The sequence below is a fragment of the Barbatula barbatula genome (assembly GCF_947034865.1).
Source record: "Barbatula barbatula genome assembly, chromosome: 15".
In the NCBI taxonomy this organism is placed as follows: domain Eukaryota; kingdom Metazoa; phylum Chordata; class Actinopteri; order Cypriniformes; family Nemacheilidae; genus Barbatula; species Barbatula barbatula.
In genome coordinates this window covers 10,986,084-11,006,375 of record NC_136778.1, presented here as the reverse complement: position 1 = coordinate 11,006,375, position 20,292 = coordinate 10,986,084, and the positions used below count along the sequence as shown (strand labels likewise).

General features: G+C 40.8%; 1 protein-coding gene across 1 annotated transcript in view; it reads right to left on the bottom strand.

The window, feature by feature from the left end:
- mdn1 (midasin AAA ATPase 1) overlaps nt 1-20,280 on the bottom strand; it is a 41,785-nt gene extending 21,505 nt beyond the window's left edge. The window contains exons 1-47 of the mRNA XM_079474260.1: nt 20,001-20,280; nt 19,406-19,632; nt 18,466-18,690; nt 18,181-18,288; nt 17,657-18,065; nt 17,368-17,499; nt 17,148-17,251; nt 16,901-17,015; nt 16,642-16,817; nt 15,611-15,692; nt 15,317-15,412; nt 15,020-15,132; nt 14,490-14,638; nt 14,335-14,395; nt 13,476-13,687; nt 13,210-13,313; nt 12,181-12,325; nt 11,977-12,073; nt 11,749-11,862; nt 11,447-11,594; nt 11,227-11,334; nt 10,829-10,980; nt 9,967-10,145; nt 9,339-9,547; nt 8,970-9,116; nt 8,698-8,839; nt 8,458-8,592; nt 7,834-7,972; nt 7,533-7,671; nt 7,306-7,436; nt 7,059-7,197; nt 6,805-6,934; nt 6,130-6,387; nt 5,820-6,017; nt 5,258-5,466; nt 5,021-5,143; nt 4,704-4,901; nt 4,202-4,309; nt 3,870-4,058; nt 3,679-3,768; nt 2,975-3,503; nt 2,583-2,742; nt 1,509-1,625; nt 1,011-1,219; nt 734-882; nt 418-617; nt 87-313 (exon numbers count right to left, since the gene is read on the bottom strand). Coding sequence (XP_079330386.1) covers nt 87-313; nt 418-617; nt 734-882; nt 1,011-1,219; nt 1,509-1,625; nt 2,583-2,742; nt 2,975-3,503; nt 3,679-3,768; nt 3,870-4,058; nt 4,202-4,309; nt 4,704-4,901; nt 5,021-5,143; nt 5,258-5,466; nt 5,820-6,017; nt 6,130-6,387; nt 6,805-6,934; nt 7,059-7,197; nt 7,306-7,436; nt 7,533-7,671; nt 7,834-7,972; nt 8,458-8,592; nt 8,698-8,839; nt 8,970-9,116; nt 9,339-9,547; nt 9,967-10,145; nt 10,829-10,980; nt 11,227-11,334; nt 11,447-11,594; nt 11,749-11,862; nt 11,977-12,073; nt 12,181-12,325; nt 13,210-13,313; nt 13,476-13,687; nt 14,335-14,395; nt 14,490-14,638; nt 15,020-15,132; nt 15,317-15,412; nt 15,611-15,692; nt 16,642-16,817; nt 16,901-17,015; nt 17,148-17,251; nt 17,368-17,499; nt 17,657-18,065; nt 18,181-18,288; nt 18,466-18,690; nt 19,406-19,632; nt 20,001-20,096 — 7,627 coding nt within the window. The 5' untranslated portion in view covers nt 20,097-20,280. The remainder of the gene's footprint in view (nt 1-86; nt 314-417; nt 618-733; nt 883-1,010; nt 1,220-1,508; nt 1,626-2,582; nt 2,743-2,974; nt 3,504-3,678; nt 3,769-3,869; nt 4,059-4,201; nt 4,310-4,703; nt 4,902-5,020; nt 5,144-5,257; nt 5,467-5,819; nt 6,018-6,129; nt 6,388-6,804; nt 6,935-7,058; nt 7,198-7,305; nt 7,437-7,532; nt 7,672-7,833; nt 7,973-8,457; nt 8,593-8,697; nt 8,840-8,969; nt 9,117-9,338; nt 9,548-9,966; nt 10,146-10,828; nt 10,981-11,226; nt 11,335-11,446; nt 11,595-11,748; nt 11,863-11,976; nt 12,074-12,180; nt 12,326-13,209; nt 13,314-13,475; nt 13,688-14,334; nt 14,396-14,489; nt 14,639-15,019; nt 15,133-15,316; nt 15,413-15,610; nt 15,693-16,641; nt 16,818-16,900; nt 17,016-17,147; nt 17,252-17,367; nt 17,500-17,656; nt 18,066-18,180; nt 18,289-18,465; nt 18,691-19,405; nt 19,633-20,000) is intronic.
- Nucleotides 20,281-20,292: the final 12 nt, after the last annotated feature.

The window sequence follows — 20,292 nt, the reverse complement described above, 5'->3', positions numbered from 1 at the left end:
TTTTGATCTCAGAACAGCAAAAACAGTATGTCTACCTAAGCCCTTCAAGACAATTTCAAATTACTGTTTTTCTCTATGTTGTCTACCTGGTGTATGTTTATACGTTTTGGAGAGCTGGGAGAGCCAGCTGGTTCTGAGGATCCAGTCACTGTGGGATGCTCTTTCCGTCAGTATTTTGACTGCAGTGGGAAGAAGGAATAGGGCATTTTCCGCTCCACCGTCCAGCATTCCTTCTCCAGAAAACTGCAGACCGTCCAGAGAAGTGCCGCTCTGCATCGCCCTCTGTAGGTCAACCAGGCTCAGTGGGCGATTCCTAAATGAGTACACATATGACTTATTTACCTCGACAATTCGATTAAAACCAAGTTTCTACTTTGCTTTTACATGGCTGTTAGTATGATACAAAATGACATGTACCTTTTTCCGTAAAGGCTGAGGGTGTTGAGGCAGTACAGCAGGACTTGTCCGTCTCTTTGGACGCTGGAGAAACAAGAGTCCTCTGTGCTCATCAGGGCCGACGGGATTCGATCCGGCCACACGCCCGCACACAACAGCCCACTGCCCCAGTCTTCAGAATCCAGCACCGCTAACTGCCTCTCTATAACTTCCTGAGCCAGCTGGGACAGGAAGTAAGAGATGAGGGTTATGAAAAGAAATAGATGTATCACAGCCTAAATACACAAAAAAAACAATTAGGAACACGTGTAGCAGTTCACGAATGACATCCACGTACCTGCTGACTGGCAGTGGTGCGCTGACAGAAGGCGTATGCCTCCCCACAGGCCTGCAGAAGGGCACTTGGTAGATCCACTCCACGCTGGAGCTGATTGGACAGCAGAGATGCAGCGTGAAGCAGAGATGACATGGATGAGGCTGGCGAGTCTGCAGGTTGTTAAAGAGAGAGCGTCATGAAATATAACTCACAATACCGAAACAAAACATCAAAGCCATAGAACTGTGTTGTGCACTGAAAAATTAACAATGATTTATTGAATGCATCACAAGCGTACCCCATATGACATTCTTGATCTCAGAATGAACTGAGATGAGCAGATCACACACACAGTCTCCCATCACACCCAGGGTGTGTAACACCATCTTTAGATCCAGATCATCCAAGCACATTCCATCATGCTCGCCTGCGATGTAAATCTCAACTCCACGGTTCCTCATAGCTCGAGAGATTTCAGCATTTGTGGGATCCATAGTGAGGAACAACCTGGAACACAATGTGAATCTTTTCAAACTTGGCAGGAAAGAAAGTCTCAAGTTATATTGAATTCCAAACAATAAGCTAATAATTATAAAATACTGAACATTTATTATTAAATTATAATTAGCATAAAGAACATGACGTTCTTGGGAGCCAATGAGATTCAGCCAATCTGGGCTCCACAGGACAACACTTTCATGTGACTTAAAAAGCACCAGAAGCCTTACAAAGCAGTTGATGCTCAAATATTTTTAAGTTAAAAATGGTGTCAATTCACTGCATGGTGTAGCTGTACCTGAAGTTAGGGTGAGGGGTGATAGTGGGTGTAGCTCCATCAATGATTCCTCGTTCATTAATGGTTAATGACCCTCCAGGCTCCAAGAGTGCGTTGAGTCGATCCAGCACTGAGGGGCTAGAAATAAACATTCATTCAGAAAACATTTAATTTTCTCTTTATTCACTCACCCTCAAGTTGTTCCAAATCTGTATCGTTTCTTTGATCTAATGAACACAGAGAAAGATATTTGGAACAATGCTTAGAACCAAAAAGTTCTTGGCCAACATTGACTCCCATAGTAGGAAGAATTGCTTCATAAATGTTTTTGTTCTGTTGAAGACAAAAGAAGACATTTTGTAGAATGTAGGAAAACAAACAGTTCTGAGTCCATTGTAATTTTACCTACTATGGTAGTCACTGGGGTCCAAGAGCTGTTTGGTTATAAGCATTCTTTCTTTGTGTTTGTGATGAAGAATTGTTTGGTTATAAGCATTCTTCCAAATATCTTTCTCTGTGTTTGTCATGAAAATGTATTGTAACTTCATGAGTCTTCGGGTCCGTTTAAAGATGTTAAAAGTAAGAAGGTTGCCTCACTCGCAGTAGCACTTTTGCGCAAGGTGGTATTCATTTCAAAGCCAAAAGGTGAATCCACAGTGAAGGCAGAATATATATACACACACACACACACACGCACGCACGCACACATATATATATATATATACACACACACATCAATTAAGACACAATATCTTTAACACAATCTCAACACATATGTACACACAAAACACCCATTCACAGAAAATTCGCCCAATTTCCGGACGCGTGGCACCAACGTCATAAGTGGCCGCCGCCGGTCCACTCGGTTTGACTGATTCAGTGCCGAACGATAACCCACTCACACAGACAAACAAACGCCACAGGGGCGAACGAGACAACGTGCAGGGTAAGTGTGATAACGTATGTAAAATGGCTAGGGAGGGGAAATGTGGAGTAATGTGATGTAATGTCCGAGTACTGTCGGTGTAATGTGTGCACCCGCTTCCCGGTAACGGAAGGGAAGAGTGGTGAATTGAGTTTGTGCGTCAGTCTAACCTGCAGAAGTTGACGTTGTCCATAAGCAACCAGTCTCCAGCCTGCAGCGCTTGTACTAATGTTCCATCCAGCCACTCGAAGCCCCCATGAGTCCAACCATCCTGCATTTGAGCCAAACGCTCCTTTAGCAGAGTAAAATCCATCTGCAGCTTTGACATATCTGCAAGAAAACATAAAACTCAGTGTATTATATTGGACTATATGACTCTTACAAGTTATATTCTTCTGAACATGACATAAACCTAAACAAAAAGGGATTCAAAGTTCAATTGATTAAATGATCCGGTCACATTTTACATTTAGCATTAAGCAGACGCTTTTACCCAACAATGGAAGCAATTGGGACAACAAAAAGCATAAGTGCAATCAAAAACTGGTCTCGCATAGCTCACCTGTTAACACCTTGAGTTTGGTGTTGAGTTTATGTAGCAGAACAATAATGACTTCCAGCTTATTTAAAGCATCAAACGTAACAGTGCCCTCTGTAGTATCAAGACCCTCATCCTTCAACCAGCGGCAGAACGTGCTCCATTTGCTCAACAGAAACTCTGTATCCTGCACCGCCCCATCTAATGACATCAGACCTCGCCTGCTCACCATGGCAACCACATAGTCCATGCTCTCCAAGACCTGCTGCCACGGACGAATAATGTCCACCTGCTCGAAGCCACCCAGGAGTTCAGTTGTGTCCATGGCGCTGTTCATGGCCATTACCCTCAACCTATGACCTGTTAACAATGCAAGCAGATGCACAAGACTGCTCTTTCCACTGGCCGTGGGACCCACCAGTATGGCCATCCACCCCATCTCCACGCACTTCATCAGAGCCTCCAGTGGACGCAAAGAATGATGGGTAATGGACAGTGGAGGGTCCAGAGCGATTGGTGCCCCTCCGCTTCGTTGGAGAACAGAGTATCCCAACTACATGAGTGTGAAGGAGAAAGAAATATACATTCTATATAACGTGTCTCATTAATCATTAACATGAATGTAAATTCCACATTATTACTTTTATGTTTAGTTTCTTTGGGCAATTCGATTATTAACTTCATCTATATGTATTATTTTGAAATAAAACAGTACATTTCTGACTGACCTGCAGATTCAAAGGTGTGATATGGAACTGTCTGGAACCCATGTACGGCTCAAAGTCTTCTCCAAACACCTTTCTGAACACAGCCAACACCTAAAGATAGACACAGAATCACATTATTGATAAACTGGTGCATCATTACAACTTCCTGTAATGATGTGATAAACAAATGGCAGTATCATCAGTGTTGTTACCTGAGCTTTGTCCGCCTCTGTCCTCATGCGGTCGGCATACACCAGTCCAACATGTTGTCCGGGGTTGAAGAAGCCTGGTGATTGGTCCGTCTGCATCAGCTGACACCAGCGAAAGAGGTCACGGAGATTAAACTCCCAGGGTCCTCCTCTCTGACCCCACTTCTTCTCAACAGTCACCTCTTGGATAAGCTTGGATAACAAGAAAAAAATATGAAGACAGTAAATTCGTATTGTAAGTCAAACATTGGCATGTCATGTGATATAAAAGTCATATTTATTAAATATTTTAATTAATACTAAAACGGCAAAGATGCAATGATTTGTCCTCTTACCCGGTTGCTAAACTGCACCATTTTTGAGATGATTGTGTTGTCAATGTTAGGAAAGATGGAGTCACCAATGAACTGCATGTCTTCACTGGTTAGTGCATCGACATACACCTTTTTGAACAGAACGAAAAATTCTGATGAATGTCCTGAATAATATAAATATTTTGATCTTCTCATTTTATGACTTACGTATTAACTAATGGCAAACAATAATACAAACTACATAAACCCTGTTTAGAATATTGTTTGTATAACAGAGATGAAAAGTCTTAAGGCTAAATACACTAAAAGACGTTTGCTCAGATTTTGCCAAGATTTTCTTCAGAAAGTCTGTGCCAGTCTGCAGATTTGATCAGTTAGTGTGTTTCTCTCTGAAACTTTCAAAAGTCTGCAAGTGTATGAGGTCTAGTAAAAAAAAAACTGTTCAGATTTCAAATGTTTTGTAGTGTATTCCAACCATTAGTTGCACTGCACTTTTGGTCGTTTATGGTACAGATTTTGTTACCTGAGTGAATCTGTTGAGGAAAGACTTCGGGAGGCCTTTCCGTCCTCCTCCCTGTGTAAAAGGGTTCTGACAGCCGAAGATCTTGGTCTTCTCTTGCTGTACGTGGAAGCGCAGGCCTAACTCAGGAATGTAGATCTCAGCACGATGATCGAAGCAAGCGTTAAGACCTTCTAGCACTGACTGAGAAGCCAGATTCAGCTGTGGAAATAAGAAGCACAATAAACACTACAGGTCTACTAATGTAAATGAAGAACTGAGGTGCAGTTCTAAAGAAAGCAAACACAATAAACGGGCAAAGAGTGATAATCCATCAGTACCTCATCCAGGACGATCCAATGTCCAGCCTTAAGAGCAGCGAGGAGAGGACCATCACGCCAGGCAAACTCCCCACCTTTCCCTCCTTCCACTGGCAGGTCTGTCCCAAAAAGATCTGTAACATCCTATACAGTGCAGACAATACAGCACAATTCATTTTGACTGTGAAACAACATTATGTATCTAAATGTTTTTTTTATGTATGCAAAACAGTATTTTGGTAGGCTTCTCTGACATACAGTTTGTTCAGAGAGGTTGATCCGAACAAGGTGGTTCCCCGATGCTTTGGCTAGGGCAGCTACCAGGCTGGTCTTGCCCACACCAGGTGAGCCCTCAAGTAGTATGGGTCTCTGAAGCTTCAGTGCCCGCAGAAGCCTTTGAGCGTTCACAGCAGTGGTGCCCGCGCTCAAGGTGTAACCCGACAGACTTCTGCCCTCACTCTCAGGACCTGCGGACGGATGAGGAGCCAGTGCGTTTAGACATGCCAAAAATGTCATCCTAATGATTCCAAGGCAAAACACTTTTTATTAAATGTGAAAATTTAAAAATTAAAGAAAGTGATTGGATGGTATTAGCATGGTACTTCATGACGGTTACATAAGTCATAGAACATTTTACTTGTAACGCATAATATTTTGTACCATGTTACCATGTCCACAAACGATGGTGATAGTATGGCCCATAAAAGGAATACGAAGGCCATTATTAATGAAAAAAATGATAATGTTAGACAACTGAGCAACAATAATCGCCATTATGATTCATCTTGATATTAGTCTGTTCACTTAAAAAACGTCTGACCTGCAGCTATGTAGAAGGGGTCAATGCCGAAGAAGTCTTCACCCCACTGGGGCTCTCTAGAAACGCGGCTGTCATAGACTCTGAGTGCATCCTGCATCTCCTCATCCAGCTCGGTAATCCTGCCCAACCTCTTATCCAGGTACTCCAGACACGCCTTTCGGGCCACCAGGGCATTCTCTGCTGCTGACACTGTGGTTCCTGTTGTCAAGAGAAAAACACATCATAAGCATTATGAGAAAGTTAATAAATATCCCTTTGATGGTAAAGCGGTACCAAAAGTTCAAAAAGCTATTTGTATTGACTAACTGACCTGAACCGATTCCATCCACATACACAAGGCATGCGGCATGAATGAAAGCCGTTACGGTGTCCAATCGCAGATCCCATTCTGGTTCCTCCTCCTCCAGCTCACCCATGGTCATGAATCCATCCTCGTCTCTCTCACACACAGTGTTCATGAAGTTCACCCATGACAAAATGTCTCGCACGCTCAGAATACAGCGCCGCCCGAACTCCTGATTAGTCAGCCAGTCGATGAAGTCCAACATGAGTTCTGCTATGTCTTTACCTATGACCATCATAATAAAAAAGAATTCAATATATAGGGCACTGTGGCTTGTTCGATATTTCATAACAGTATAGTGAAATTCCTAGCTGGTAATAACTCTAGTTTACTGATGACAGACAAAACTAAGCATCAACAATAATAGCTATACAAAATATGACAACACTGGGAAAACTGGGAACTAGATTCCAATAAATAACAATTGCAATCCTTAGATGGACTAGGGCATGTTCATTGGTTGCTCTGTTTTTGATATAAATATACATTTAGTCATTTAGCAGACACTTTTATCCAAAGTGACTTACAAAGAATTCAGGGAGCAATAAGCGATATGTCATACAAGAGCAATACTACGATAGGTGCGAATACAAAGTGACTAGTTTCAACATGTATAGTCCAATCATCCAACAGTATAGTCACCTCGATGGTCATGTTGGTCCAGAGACAGTCCTGGCCGCAGATTGTGTTGGATGATTTGAATCAGATCATTACGGCTGTTATTCTGGGGGCACCAAATCTCTGTAAACCTGTTCCTTAGAGCTGGAGACAGCTATATATAAGCAAACAAACAAAACTGATCAGTACCCCTGGCTTCCTTGCAAGTAGGATACAACTATAGGACCACTTTTGACAATTGATATTTAATAGACACAACATAATTTTAAAATACTGACCTCTTTCTTTCCAAAGTCACCTCCAGGGTTCATGGTGGCGACGAGTCTGAATTTCTTCCCGGCGATGATGAGCTCAACGTCATCATTGTCACCGCTGCCTTTCTCTGCCAGCACCAAAGACTTTTCGATCTCCAGCACGCTGCACAAGACACAAACCCGAGACGGTCACACAGTCCCGTTTTCAACTTACATGTGGCTTAACCACTGATGTTTATTTCCTTTTATACAACAGCTACAAAACACAGACCTGTTGAGTCGCTCCAGAACAGAGTCGTCAGCCAGCGATATCTCATCCAGCAGAAACACACCGTCCTGTTTCATAGCCAGGACCAGCGGTCCATCATTCCACTCGAACAGACGTCCGTCCTCGCCATCAGCCTGAAATTTTAAACATCAGATTGACAGCACAGTTTCTGTAAAGTATGTAATGCATGTAAACAAGGGTCAATCTGAGAGAGTTGAAATGTGTTGTACCTGTTGGGTTCCCGTGTGACGGACCGGCCGAAGGCCACCAAGAAAATCAGACGTCTCCATATGTAAATGACAGTTCAGGGAGAAGAACTTCTGACTGGCTAGTGCAGCAAACAGCTGACAGATGGTGGTCTTGCCACACCTTCAGGTGAGAGGAGGAAAAGGTAAGCCAACTGAGATTTTGTTTATCAGATTTACCAATAAACCAAAAGTATTAAAGACCTCATAGTCACGAACTATGATTTGCTACTACTAGTTGTTTCAGGGGAAGGGCTTACTTATTGATGAATTAATCACGGCTTACCCTGTGTCCCCAATAAGCAGGACAGACTCTCCAAAACGAAGCGCTCGACCCACAAGCACAGCCAGTCTCCTCATGCCCTGGGTCCACACCACATGGCCGAACTCTTCTGGGACACCCGCAATACGGTCCACAAAAGGGCCTACAAAGTGCCGAACCATCAATATACCAAACTGAGCCAAACAAAGCCATCGATCAAACCATTAGTAATACAAAAATAGATAGTATAGAGAAGGAGTCACTGGATTTTCTGGACATTAAACATGAAAAAGTTATTAAAGAAATAAAAAGTTTGTCTTTTGATATATTGAGTCTCTTTTCCTTTTTAACCCTGTTGCTTTGGAAAGGTTAAAAACTCTCTAAGGTTATTTGTTTTAAATTAGATAATAAATCCGAAGTAATGTAGCAAACAGAGACTGAAAAATAACCATGAATGACCTTTTTTATCAGCGAGGGGCGGCAAGATGCTTTCACATTAAAGGATTTTCATTATCCTGTGCAGTATTACTGGTGTTTGTTTACAGGACGATGCAGTGGAACAACCAGCGAGGACAACATTCCTAATTGAAAGTCATCGATCTGATGGCTGAATGTGTTGTGCTACTGTGTGAGTGCTTGCAAACTCACTGAACTGAGAGGTGACCTGAGCTTCTGAGAAAAGAACATCAGGGTTCACTGTCCTTTTAAAGTGTTTCTCCAGTATGTTCTGGATGGTCAGAGCTTCCTCTGGCTTTCTGACACGGCCGGCTAACAGCATGTAGCCTGACAAAAACAACATTTATTGAATTGTAACTTTAATTTTGTTTTATTATGAAAGTCATAATTATTATCAAAATCTTCTGTAACTTTGTGAAAATTCAATGTTACCATCATCTGCCAGATGCTGCAGCCAATCATGTGAGGAGTCATTCCGCTCCTCCAGCCTATAGCGTTCAGCCCAGCGGAACAGGTCTCTCAGGGTAATGAAACCATGTTTTCCAGCAAACACACTGGATCCTCTACGTAAAGACTGACACACATACACACACGTTACATGAAGTCATCTCAGCTGTTTAAAGAATGTGTCTTAAACCCTACAAAACTCCATAAAATCATTATGAATGTGGTGTAACAGATCAGCTGTGTATTGAGACAGTCACCTGCAGGTTCTGCATGACTTTGATGAGTTTGGAGCAGTAGGATGGAGGCAGGCTGCAGCGCAGATGGAGGATGTTCTCCAGCTCTGAACTGGGCAGCTCATCAAAATGTAGCTCCACAAAACGATTCCTGAACGCTCGAGATAGCACCTACAAAAAAATGCAACATTCATGATCGGAATGAACTACTACCTTACAATGTATTTGTGGTCACATGATCACTAATATTTTAGCATGTGTTTAAGTTCTTCTGGTTAATTTATGTATGCATGCATGAAATTTGTGTGCTGGGTCCAGTAAACATGCTATAAACTAAACATACTGCAAGTAGGAGAATGCTATTCTGAACCTAGTCAATATGTTAGCGAGTACCTTTCTGCCACCATAGAGCCCAGGAGGATTCTGAGTGGCAAAGAGCATGAATCTGGGGTGGGCTTTGACTACTTCCTGTGTTTCAGGTATGAAGAGCTCCCTGTTGTCATCCAGCAATCTATTTAAAGCCTCCAGGACATCAGTGGGGGCGAGATTCAGTTCATCCAGAATGATCCAATAACCTTTCCTCATGGCATCAATTAGCACGCCTTCAGTGGACAAAAACGTGTGTTGTTTACATAGAAACTTGACAAACATAAACGGGGTAAAAAATATTAAAGGGAGGGTTCACCCAAAAATAAACGCACCCTCATGTTATGTCATACCTGTATACATTTATTTATCTGGAGGATTTTTGTCATTTTCAGTTCCGGGACATCATTGACTATCATAGTAACTAAAGTTGTGCCGGTGTTCATCATAGCAAATAAATGTATACAGGTTTGAAACAAAGTTTTGTCGGTTTTTGGGTGAACTATCCCTGTAATGTGAGTTATATTTCAGTCCCCACTATACACATTCATAAGATAATTTTTTATATTTATTGATGCAACACATCCTTGTCTCATAACCCAGTTGAGACAAATTCAGTAAATATCTTTGTAGTCTCTAAAAAAAGGCTCTTTACCTTCTCTGAAGACAAGTTTGCCATGCTCATCAGATGAGTAGCAGCCGATGTACTCCTGGATATCTGTGTGCTCGTGGTTGTTGATTCTCACACACTGGCTTCCTGTGGCAGTTGCAAGCCATTTAATAAGACTCGTCTTTCCTACAGACGTCTCGCCCTGAATGAGCACTGGATGGATGCTGGAAACGAGAACAATTCATAACTTGAATATAACAATACCGTATAACAATAAAACTTATATTATGAAGTAAATATGAAAAGGGACAAGATGTAAACAGGGACAGATTATAATGTCAAATATTTTCGAATGATAATAGCCTCATGGTACAAAAACAAATAAATCAGTCATCTCATCATCCGCTACTATTGATGCTCTTTTATCTCTAGCATTAGTTACGCACTAGCCCTTCCTCCCATAGATAAACAAACAGATGTTGCATATGTAATACATTTCAACTGAGTCTTGATCTACAGAATGTCTCCTGTGACATAAAGAGTTTTAGGCTATCACTGGATCAGCACCGGCATACTTCTACAGCCTCCTGCACTTCATCAAGAACCCGGCGCTCAGCAAACTAGCGGCATCTTGTATTGCCTTCTCATAAGGGCAGTAAATCACTTTCCTGCTTATTGTCCTTCACAACTCCTTCCTGGTGGAACATTCTTCCTAACTTGGTCCGGTCAACTACATCTCCCACAACCTTCAAAAAAACTACTTAAAACCTTTATCTTCTGTGAATACTTGACAGGCAAAAAATCATTAACCCTCACCCTCTTTCTCTCAACAGGTATTGTTCTGGCTTTTGTGGAAACTAGTAACTTCGTATTAGCATTTATTGTATTATTGACAAAAGTTTCCTACCCGGCGGACACCACCCGTGCCAGATCTTTCAGGTTCAGCTTGACAGAAGGTGTAAGGATGTAGCTGGGGTCCACAGCAGGCTCCAAGTCACCCTGACTTAACCAGTACCCCTCTATCTGTACACACACGCGCGCTTTGGGCTGCGGGATTGGCTGAGGAGAGAAACAGTATGTAATGAGATCTATTTACATTTATGCAGACACTTTCATCCGAAGTGTATTTAATAGACATGTTTTAATCAGTCTATGGAGATCAAACCCAAGAACATGTGATGCTACAAAAATCCTAAAAATAAACGGCTTATAAACATTTTCGATTAGTTTACAATTAAGCCATTTAAACTTTACTTACATTACTATTCATGAATGAAGTAGCTAACTAAAGCGAAAGAAAGTTACCCGTTTGAGACATTTCACATTTCCTCCGAGTATGTACTGACACACCAGTTTCTGCACAATGGGGTGAGAGCTGCGATCCAGCTGAGTGAGAAAACTGAGACAGAAACCCTGCAGAACATATTAACATCCTCATTACTTATATCATCTAGCTAAGGTACTAAATGTAGGAAAACCAATGTTTTGCTTTAGGCAGGAAAAACAACAAGGACATTTGTATTACCTCATAGAGGGAGCGTTGAATGTTGTAGCACGGGTCAGATCCCACATACTTCAGAGCTCGACACAGAGTACGCAAGCTATAGTGAGGCTTGTGACCCGTACCGTCAACAAGCCGAGTGTTAGCCTCCTTCCGAACAGCCAGATAAAAACTGTGGGGAGAAAAAACGTAGCATAACCGAATAAATATTAAATTGTTCAGTGGGGAATTGGCATCATGAAAAGAGGTATAATTGGTTAGCGACAACATGTCGCATTACACTCAATGTCCTCAATAATGACTAAAATTTATCATAATTATCAAACCTGATGATTCCCTGAATGATGCTTCTGTTCAGGTTGAGGCCTTTGAGATAATCCGAGACAAGGATACGTAAATCACTCTCACCCTCCAGTTCCTCCACATATAGCTCTGTGAATCTGACATGTAAATACGAACACATTAAGTTCACCAAAAAGTAATCTTAAATGTATAACTTTGGTAACATTACGGGTTAAAAGAATACCAGAAAAAAAGTCTAATGGCCCTATCACCTGTTTCTAATGCCCAATGGCAGATTTCTCTTGCCTACATCAGTGGCTGGATTCATGCAGGCAAACAGACGGAATTCTGGATGTCGAACTAGAGGCTCTAAACAGAACATCGATCAATTGCAGTACTGCAGTGTACTTTTCCATCTCAAATGTAAGTTTTAATTTCAATCAGAAAAAAAGAAACTGATCTCAGATCAGTCTTACCAGTATCTCCGCGATCCAGCAGCACTAAAGACCCAGCGCTGCCCTCCAGTAATCCACTCAGACACTCCAACATCTCTGCTGCAGCCAGATTGATCTCATCCAGCAGGATCCAATCCCCTTTCTTCACAGCCTGGGCTAAAGTCCCCTGTGGATGTACCCAAAATGCCTCAGTCATGACAGTTATATCAAGCAGACAGCATTTGTACAAAAGTGTGTCCAAACCACCTGTTAGTATCATGGTGATGCTTAAGTTGCTATAGCATCTAACAGTGAGTCCTAATGGTGTGCACATTAAAGGGGTCATGTGACAGGGCTAATACAAATGTTATCGCTTGCTTTAGATGTAGTGCATGATGTGTATAGACGATTTAATGTTAAAAAACGCTGTATTTTCCACATACCGTGCATGTTTGTATCTCCTCTTTTCCCCGCCACTCTGAAACATGCAGATTTTGTACAAAGCTCAACTCTCTGAGAAGCGAGGTGTGCTTTGATTGGCCAGTTAACCAGTGCGTAGTGATTGGTCGAATACTGCAAGCATGTGACGGAAATGTAACGCCTCTTACCATAGTTGAAACATCAGGTTCCAAAGCAATTGTACTGGACACCTTACTACGTTTCAGGCTGGTCTGTGTGAGCATTCGCATTTAGATAGAATGCATCTTTTTTTCCCGACACTTTAATTTTAGGAATTTGTCTAATACATGCATGGCCAACTTTTAACACACCAAAGACACCATATGACCCCTTTAAGGCCTGGATTCACATAAAGGGTTTAGATGAATCCAGAAGGCCTGAGTTTAAATAGGACATTTAAGCAGCTTTTAGAAAACATTTCTGGTGTCCATCTTGAGATGAAACAATGGCGCTGATACATTTAAGATAAAGCAACTTTGTCCCGTAGTTTGCGGTTACGACAGCTCAAACGCTTTCTGGTACTAGACTCTGTGAAACGGCACAATTAAGATTTATGTGCAGTGTGAACAAGACAGAAAGTAACAGGAGTAAAGACTAAAGAGTGATACATACCTCTACAAAAGCAAAGACCATCGCAGACTCACAGGCTCGAATCTGTTCCTGTGTCTGACTGAGCTTGAGAGCAAGAGCCTCCCACTTTTCCTGCAGCAGAGCAGCTGTCGTAGAGACAAAAACACAGATACAAGCACGTCATATAAAACTTCACAAACTAAAATAGAGAGAAGACACAGTCCCTCAACTGATTGATAAAACCACGCGAGTGATTTTAACCATCAGTATTGGTCAAGACAACTCACCCCCTCGCAAATAAGCCTTACCATTGGATTTCTCTTGTAATTCTTTGGTAAGAGCCGATCTGCAAACATGGTCCATGAGCTTGAGAAGGTCCTGCCAGCGTTTGCCTCTGAAGCAGGTCTGCACATGGCCCAGGAAGGTCAGGTTTTGCTTTCGTGAGTATGTTTGCGAGAAGAGGTCCTCGAACGCCTCCCTCAGGGGCAAGAGGATGAGCTTCTGGTCCACTGGTTTATACCTTCAGTCATCATAAATACATCTCATTAATAAAAAACTAAGTTTTCAAAGGGTTTCCACTAGATTTATAAAGTCAATGATTGTTTTTGATTTACAATTAATGCCACCTGATCCATTTATACTAAACAAATAGCACTAACACAACTAGACAACACTATTATCTACGAGATGAAGAATAGTGATGAACATCAAAATTAACATTTAGAATAAAACGTTTTGTTTATATTTACTATGATTATGTTAGCCTTAAGGAAATCGATCAACTTTAAAGCTCCAAAATATAGCAAAATTCAAACAACCATTCAAAATGTGTCTCTCACTTTCGCCAATACAGAAAAACAATTTCATGACATCGTTGGGCACTTCGGGTTCTCATCAGATTTGAGGCTCTGAAGTCAACTTAATGCTACTGGCTATTATAAATATTTTCCGCCCTAACTTCCTGTTTCAGTGGAAATTACTTCCAAGACATCACACAAGCATTGGGTCTTAATATGACTTATTTAATAAATGTTATTAAATTATTTTGTATAATTTGTGCTGCTAAACTACTGTCAAGCTACTGGAAATGTGATTAACAGCTTAACTACTTTCAGTCAGTTATTAGAGCTTCTTGTGGCTGTGAATCACATACACTAGCCTACTCACCCTCCCAGCAGATCTGCAGTGTCACTCTGTTGGTTCATGTTGACCACTCTTAGTTTGTGTCCTTGAGGAGCAGAGAAGGACGTGAACAATGAAGCACAAGAGTGCGTTGAGATCAACGATAAACCTGTTCGGTCAGTGTAGTTCAAGTGTGTTACCTGTCATTCCAGCCAGATACTGCACAGTAGAGGTCTTTCCTGTACCCGTTTCTCCAACCAACAGGACTGGCTCACCTCTACAGACACACACCGACAGCTGCTCCAGAAGTACAGACGAGGGCCGAGTGGCAGCAAAAGTTTGTTTTTCTCTGTGAAACAAACATGTCAGCGAATGATTTTGATCTTTAAAACTTCACTATTTGTTACAGTTCTATTTAACAATAATTTACAAAATAATGGTATTAATCCAAAACTGATATTTTGCCATTTCAGTCTCTTTGTTGATAAAGGAAGGAGGACAGCACACACACACACACACACACACACACACACAGTCTAACTCACATTGCCATGACTAATGACTCCACTTATTCGATATATACATTTGTATAATTTTATATAAAATATAACTTAAAAAATAAATGTGGAGGTAAAGTTACCCTCTCTCTGACTTATTGTTTTTTAACATTGCAAGAGTTTTTAAACATCAGAATCAGAAAAGGTTTAAAGCAAAGGCTCTGAGAACTCACATGTTAATCCGCACCATGTCGCTCTGCTTGCGAAGTAACATCTGGCGTCCCACCATGACCTCCAGTTCTGTCACAGTGATGGGAGGCAGATACATCTGGCAGAAGTGCTGGGCCTAAAACATCAAATGGAATCGTGATCTATGATATTATATTGTATCACCATAACAAAGTAATTACATATACTATGACAATTTGTATCAGTAAAGAGACAACACTTGGTCAAATTTATTTATTGAGACTGGAAGATTCAAATACATGTTTGTGAATGTGACTGATTGTGTGGTATCACTTTCCCACCTTCTCTTTGGATATGTTGAGCTTGCTGCCAATAATCTCTGACATCTTGAGTCTGCTCTCAGGTTTGGAGATCATGGCAGTGAAGCAGTCCACAGCCTAAAGAAAATAATCATTACATTTGCATTTTTTCCAATCTCACGTCATATTCAGTTACAATATCAGGTTGGTCTGGATACTCAAATATAGTAATCAACTTTATAAATACAACCCTATCAGATAATCCGCCCATTAAACCCTAAAATAGGGCTTAACTACAAAAACCATGCAAGTGATGGAATAATGCTGCCAGCTCACCTCCAGAAAAACATTTTGTGCTGTGGAGGCAGAAGAGTTGTCAAAGTTCAAGCAGATTCTCTCACACCACTTCAGCAAGTCCCTGTATATTAGACAAAGAAAAAAACACATTCCCATCATGCATCTGCCAACACATCACAGATGCAAAAAACGTGACTCACATTAGATCACATTGTTTAAAGTCACCAGAATTACTAAAACAGCAGAAAAGCACTGAGAAATCTTGCGATCACGCAGGTTAATATACATACACAATCTTATACACTTCCATATAGCACACACTGCTCAGTACTGACTCAATTGTTTTACCCCCCCCACCCCCCCCCCCACGGCTGAGTGCAGCAGCAGAGTATAAAGGGAGGATGTTATTGATTGGTCTGGTAACAGCAGGGTCTCCACATCATTTAACTTCTCAAAGTGCAGCCACCTCACATGACATACTTTTACAGGCGTCTGAATGAGGGGATGATCCTAGCTAACTTGAATATAATGTAATGTGAATGCTTCTCCTGTTATTCTAGTATTGACTGAAGTAGCTCCAAAATGCAAAATAAAACAAAAGGAGAAACAAAACAACAATTAAGAATAACCCAAGCCATGATTTTAATGTACACTGAAAGAAAAGGCCATGATATATGTTACTCAAAGCTAGTAACGTGAATTATTATTTGTCCTTGTCTGAATCGTATGTCTCTGGCTGGGGCTCCACAACAGAACAGAAAAATCAATGTAGTAGTTCATTGGAATGATGAACAGCCTAAGGCCCGACAACACAACGGATGGGTTGACCTGGACTGAAACATCACGACCCTGTCCCAAAGCTATACTGACCATCTTACTGTCACATCACTCATAGTCTGTAATTTTGCAATGCACTGGAATACGCAAAGGCCTTTACCTTTCTAGACACGTTCATAATTATGACGTAACACCAATTCAAAGCTATACAATGTTTTTCAATTCTGTACACAGAATAAAGCCAAAGCATTAAAAAATATTAATGTAGATAAAGTGTTTAAGTGAAATCCTACCTCAGTGAGAGACCTCTCCCCTCCAGTGTTATGGCGTGCTCATCTGATATGCTTTGGAGTGCACTAGGGCCCTGTGCACTGGAGCTGACCTGGTGTCTGTCTCCCGTTAGCTGGCAGTATATATCCAAAAGACGATCAACCACCACTGCCATGTTAGGATACCTCTTCAATAAGACCTGAGTGACATGAACAAAGGAAAAAAAATATTAGAGTGAAGGACATACACAGGTAATATATGTTTTCTAAAGGGACCTCTTACCTGTTTAAGCTCCTCTCTGGTCATGTTTCCAATCTGCAGTTTACTCCAGTATTTGTCTAGAAGTGCTGCATGTGTGTTCTGTGGTCGATGCCAAGCTCCACCACTATAAAACGTTCTAAAATAATAATTTGTAAAATGATTTAGTGAAATAATTGTTAAGGCAAAGAGGAATATTTCTCACATATTCTTTTAAAACTAATAATATATATATAACATAAAATATTTGCATGTGGACAAAAGATTGCACCTTCGTGTTGCAAAGAACTGGAACGATGGGGCCATCTGTATGCAGTCCTCACGCCCGGGGATTGTCAACTTTTTGTTTTCCATTAGCGGAAGCAAAACGGATATCTATTGTGCAAAAAACAGGAGCACTTACATACACATCTATATAGATCTTGGAACATATAATCACTTAAAGGAATAAAAAAAAAAGTTTTCCATGTTTTTAAACATTTGGCACCCACCACATCTAAAGGAGCATGATCAATATCCTCCAGAAGAATCCAGTAACCTTTGGAGACCGCCTGGGTCAGAGATCCTGGCTGCCACACAAACTTCCCAGGAATATCTGTGCAGCGGTACATGCCTAGCAGCATCTGCAGAAAGAAGGAGCGTCATCAAAATCATATGCTAATACATCATGCGAAAAAATTATGTTCATAATCATTTTAAATAAAAATGATTTAATTGAGATAAAAATGAAAACATTGTCAAAGAACATTAGTATATCACCTAAAGTTAAGCACATCTCACCTTACTGTCTGTCTGATCTCCGAGCTGAACCTTCAGGATGTCAGGGGCTTTAACATGTCCAGTAACAGCTGCTAAATATTCAACAAGTGCTGTTTTTCCACATCCAATTGGGCCTTCCAACAGAACCGGCTTCTGGGAAGCCACCGCCATGGCGAGTCGCCGTAGATTTTGACAGGTTGAATCCACCAACACTAAGTTACTTAGACTTGTCTGTTTCTGATCCCCTTGTCTAGGGGTCTGTCTGGGTAGAATCACCCCACAGACCATGGTGATGCTCTGTGTCAGGTCCTCTGTCACAAGCTGACCCCGGGTGGCCTTATTTGCTCTCTCCTTCCGCCATATTACTGTACCCTGATTGGCCAAAACCAAAGCCTTTTCTACCTCCAGCTGCTGCGTCTCCTCAAGTGACCTACAAAGAATTATAGCAAGTAGCAAATATTAATGCGATTTTAAATGTCCTGTATAAAATTCCACTTAGATTAATAGGACATTTTCCAGAAAATTTTTCTTTTTTTGAAACTTACTTCATTTTCAAATGCAGAATCTCTTCAGTAGATAGAACCTTTCTCAAAAAGATTGTTTTCTGATTGTCTGTCATGTGGGATACCAGGGCAAGGCACTGGGCAGTGTAACTAAACATAAGCACATCAAATATAACCTCATACAACGGTAAAAATTACATTAAAATGACAAAGAAATTTGGAGGGTTATGAATAATTATTAAGCTTGGTATAGTATTATTAATCTCATCACAAGTTGTAGAAAATAGCCAAATGTGTTTCAGAAAATAATCCTTATCAGTAGCCTACCTTCTGACCATGACATCACTGGTGAGAAGCTGTGATACACAGGCACTCCAGTCCCAGAGGACACGGAACTTCTCACAGTCACTTTGGAGGAAGCGGAGGGTGGCCCCCATTAGGTCCCGTAGTTTCATCCTTCTGGGTCCATACTGAATGGAGGCAGACTCCTCACTGGAAAAGAAGAGTCTTTGGAAAACAGGTGGAGCACTGTTGAAGTACCTTGTCGCAAACCTGTGAAAAAAAACATACATTTTGTAACCACACAACATAATTGGACATTTTGTAATAGTAACTCATATGATGAAAAATCATGGGACTTTTTAAGACATTTGTGATTACTCGACATTAATTTTATCGTTAACATTTCTGGATTATTTATGTGACCAATTCAAGACACAAGTCAACATAATGATTCACGTGTTTTTCTCAACACAAAAGCTACATCTACACCTATTACATATTTTATAGTAAAAGTGCATATTCACAATAGATATTTGTTTATAATTCGGACATCACGGTGTTTTTCTCAACACAAAAGCTACATCTACACCTATTACATATTTTATACTAAAAAGTGCATATTCACAATAGATATTTGTTTATAATTCGCACATCACTGTGTTTTTCTCAACACAAAAGCTACATCTACACCTATTACATATTTTACAGTAAAAAGTGCATATTCACAATAGATATTTGTTTATAATTCGGACATCACTGTGTTTTTCTCAACACAAAAGCTACATCTACACCCATTACATATTTTACAGTAAAAAAATGCATATTCACCATCGATAACTGTTTATAACAGTTAACAGTTAAACACAATAGTTTAAGACTTTAAAATTTACATTACTTTTCCAGGCTTACAATTGCTATATTTCTCCTATATGTTTCCTATAGTATATGTGGGGACCCTGCTGTGATACATTAGACCATGACTTACGTTTGAGCATCTGGACTGATGTTAAGAAGTTTGCTTAAAGCCACACATAAGCGCTCATGGAGGTCATGGTTTAACCTAGCCTCTACTTTGATCCTCTCAGCACTTCTCTCCAACAGGTCCAGAATCAGTGGCCGCAGATGTCGAGCGATGAGGAGTGTGTATTCCTTTTCCAACAAGAGCTGAGCAAGACAATCCAATACATGCTGCCTGTCCTGCGGAGTCCATTTCTACAGGAGAAAACAATTGTACCTCGTGTGTTAGATGCTCTGATTCTCATAATGCATGCAAAAATTAAATCTGTTAAATAAACCGGCAACTTATTATTGTGACGTCATGTTTTAATATTAGAAAACAAAAACCACAATGCACAAAACAACAAAGTCGCCAAATACACCTGTATGCAAAATACGAATATTTTAGGGATATATTTTAAATGATTGCATTGCTTTTATAAACAACATGCCACATGTCAGATACAGAAACGTGGGGCGTACGGCGTGACACTCGTGTTGCGCTAGTCATGTCTGAAACCGATACAACCTCTTATAACGGTTCTTATAAAGTACTCAGATCATACGAAGCGCATCAGTCTCACCTGTTTTGCGAGATACTTGCTGAGTTCGTTATGACTTTTATCGATATGTCTTGAGATTGTACTAAGAGATGTCAGGCTCAAATCCAGATTTTCCATCCTTTCATCTGTCGGGAACACGAGGTTTTCCAGCGACGCTTCTGTGGGTGGTAAGGATTTCAATAATCCAAATATTTTACGCGATGGGAGCCGCAAGACTCATCACTCCGTAACCTGTCCAGATCGTATCACAACACCGCAAGCACGTTCCCGTCAGTGTTAAAATCCCTGTCCACATGTGAGTAAATGAATATCA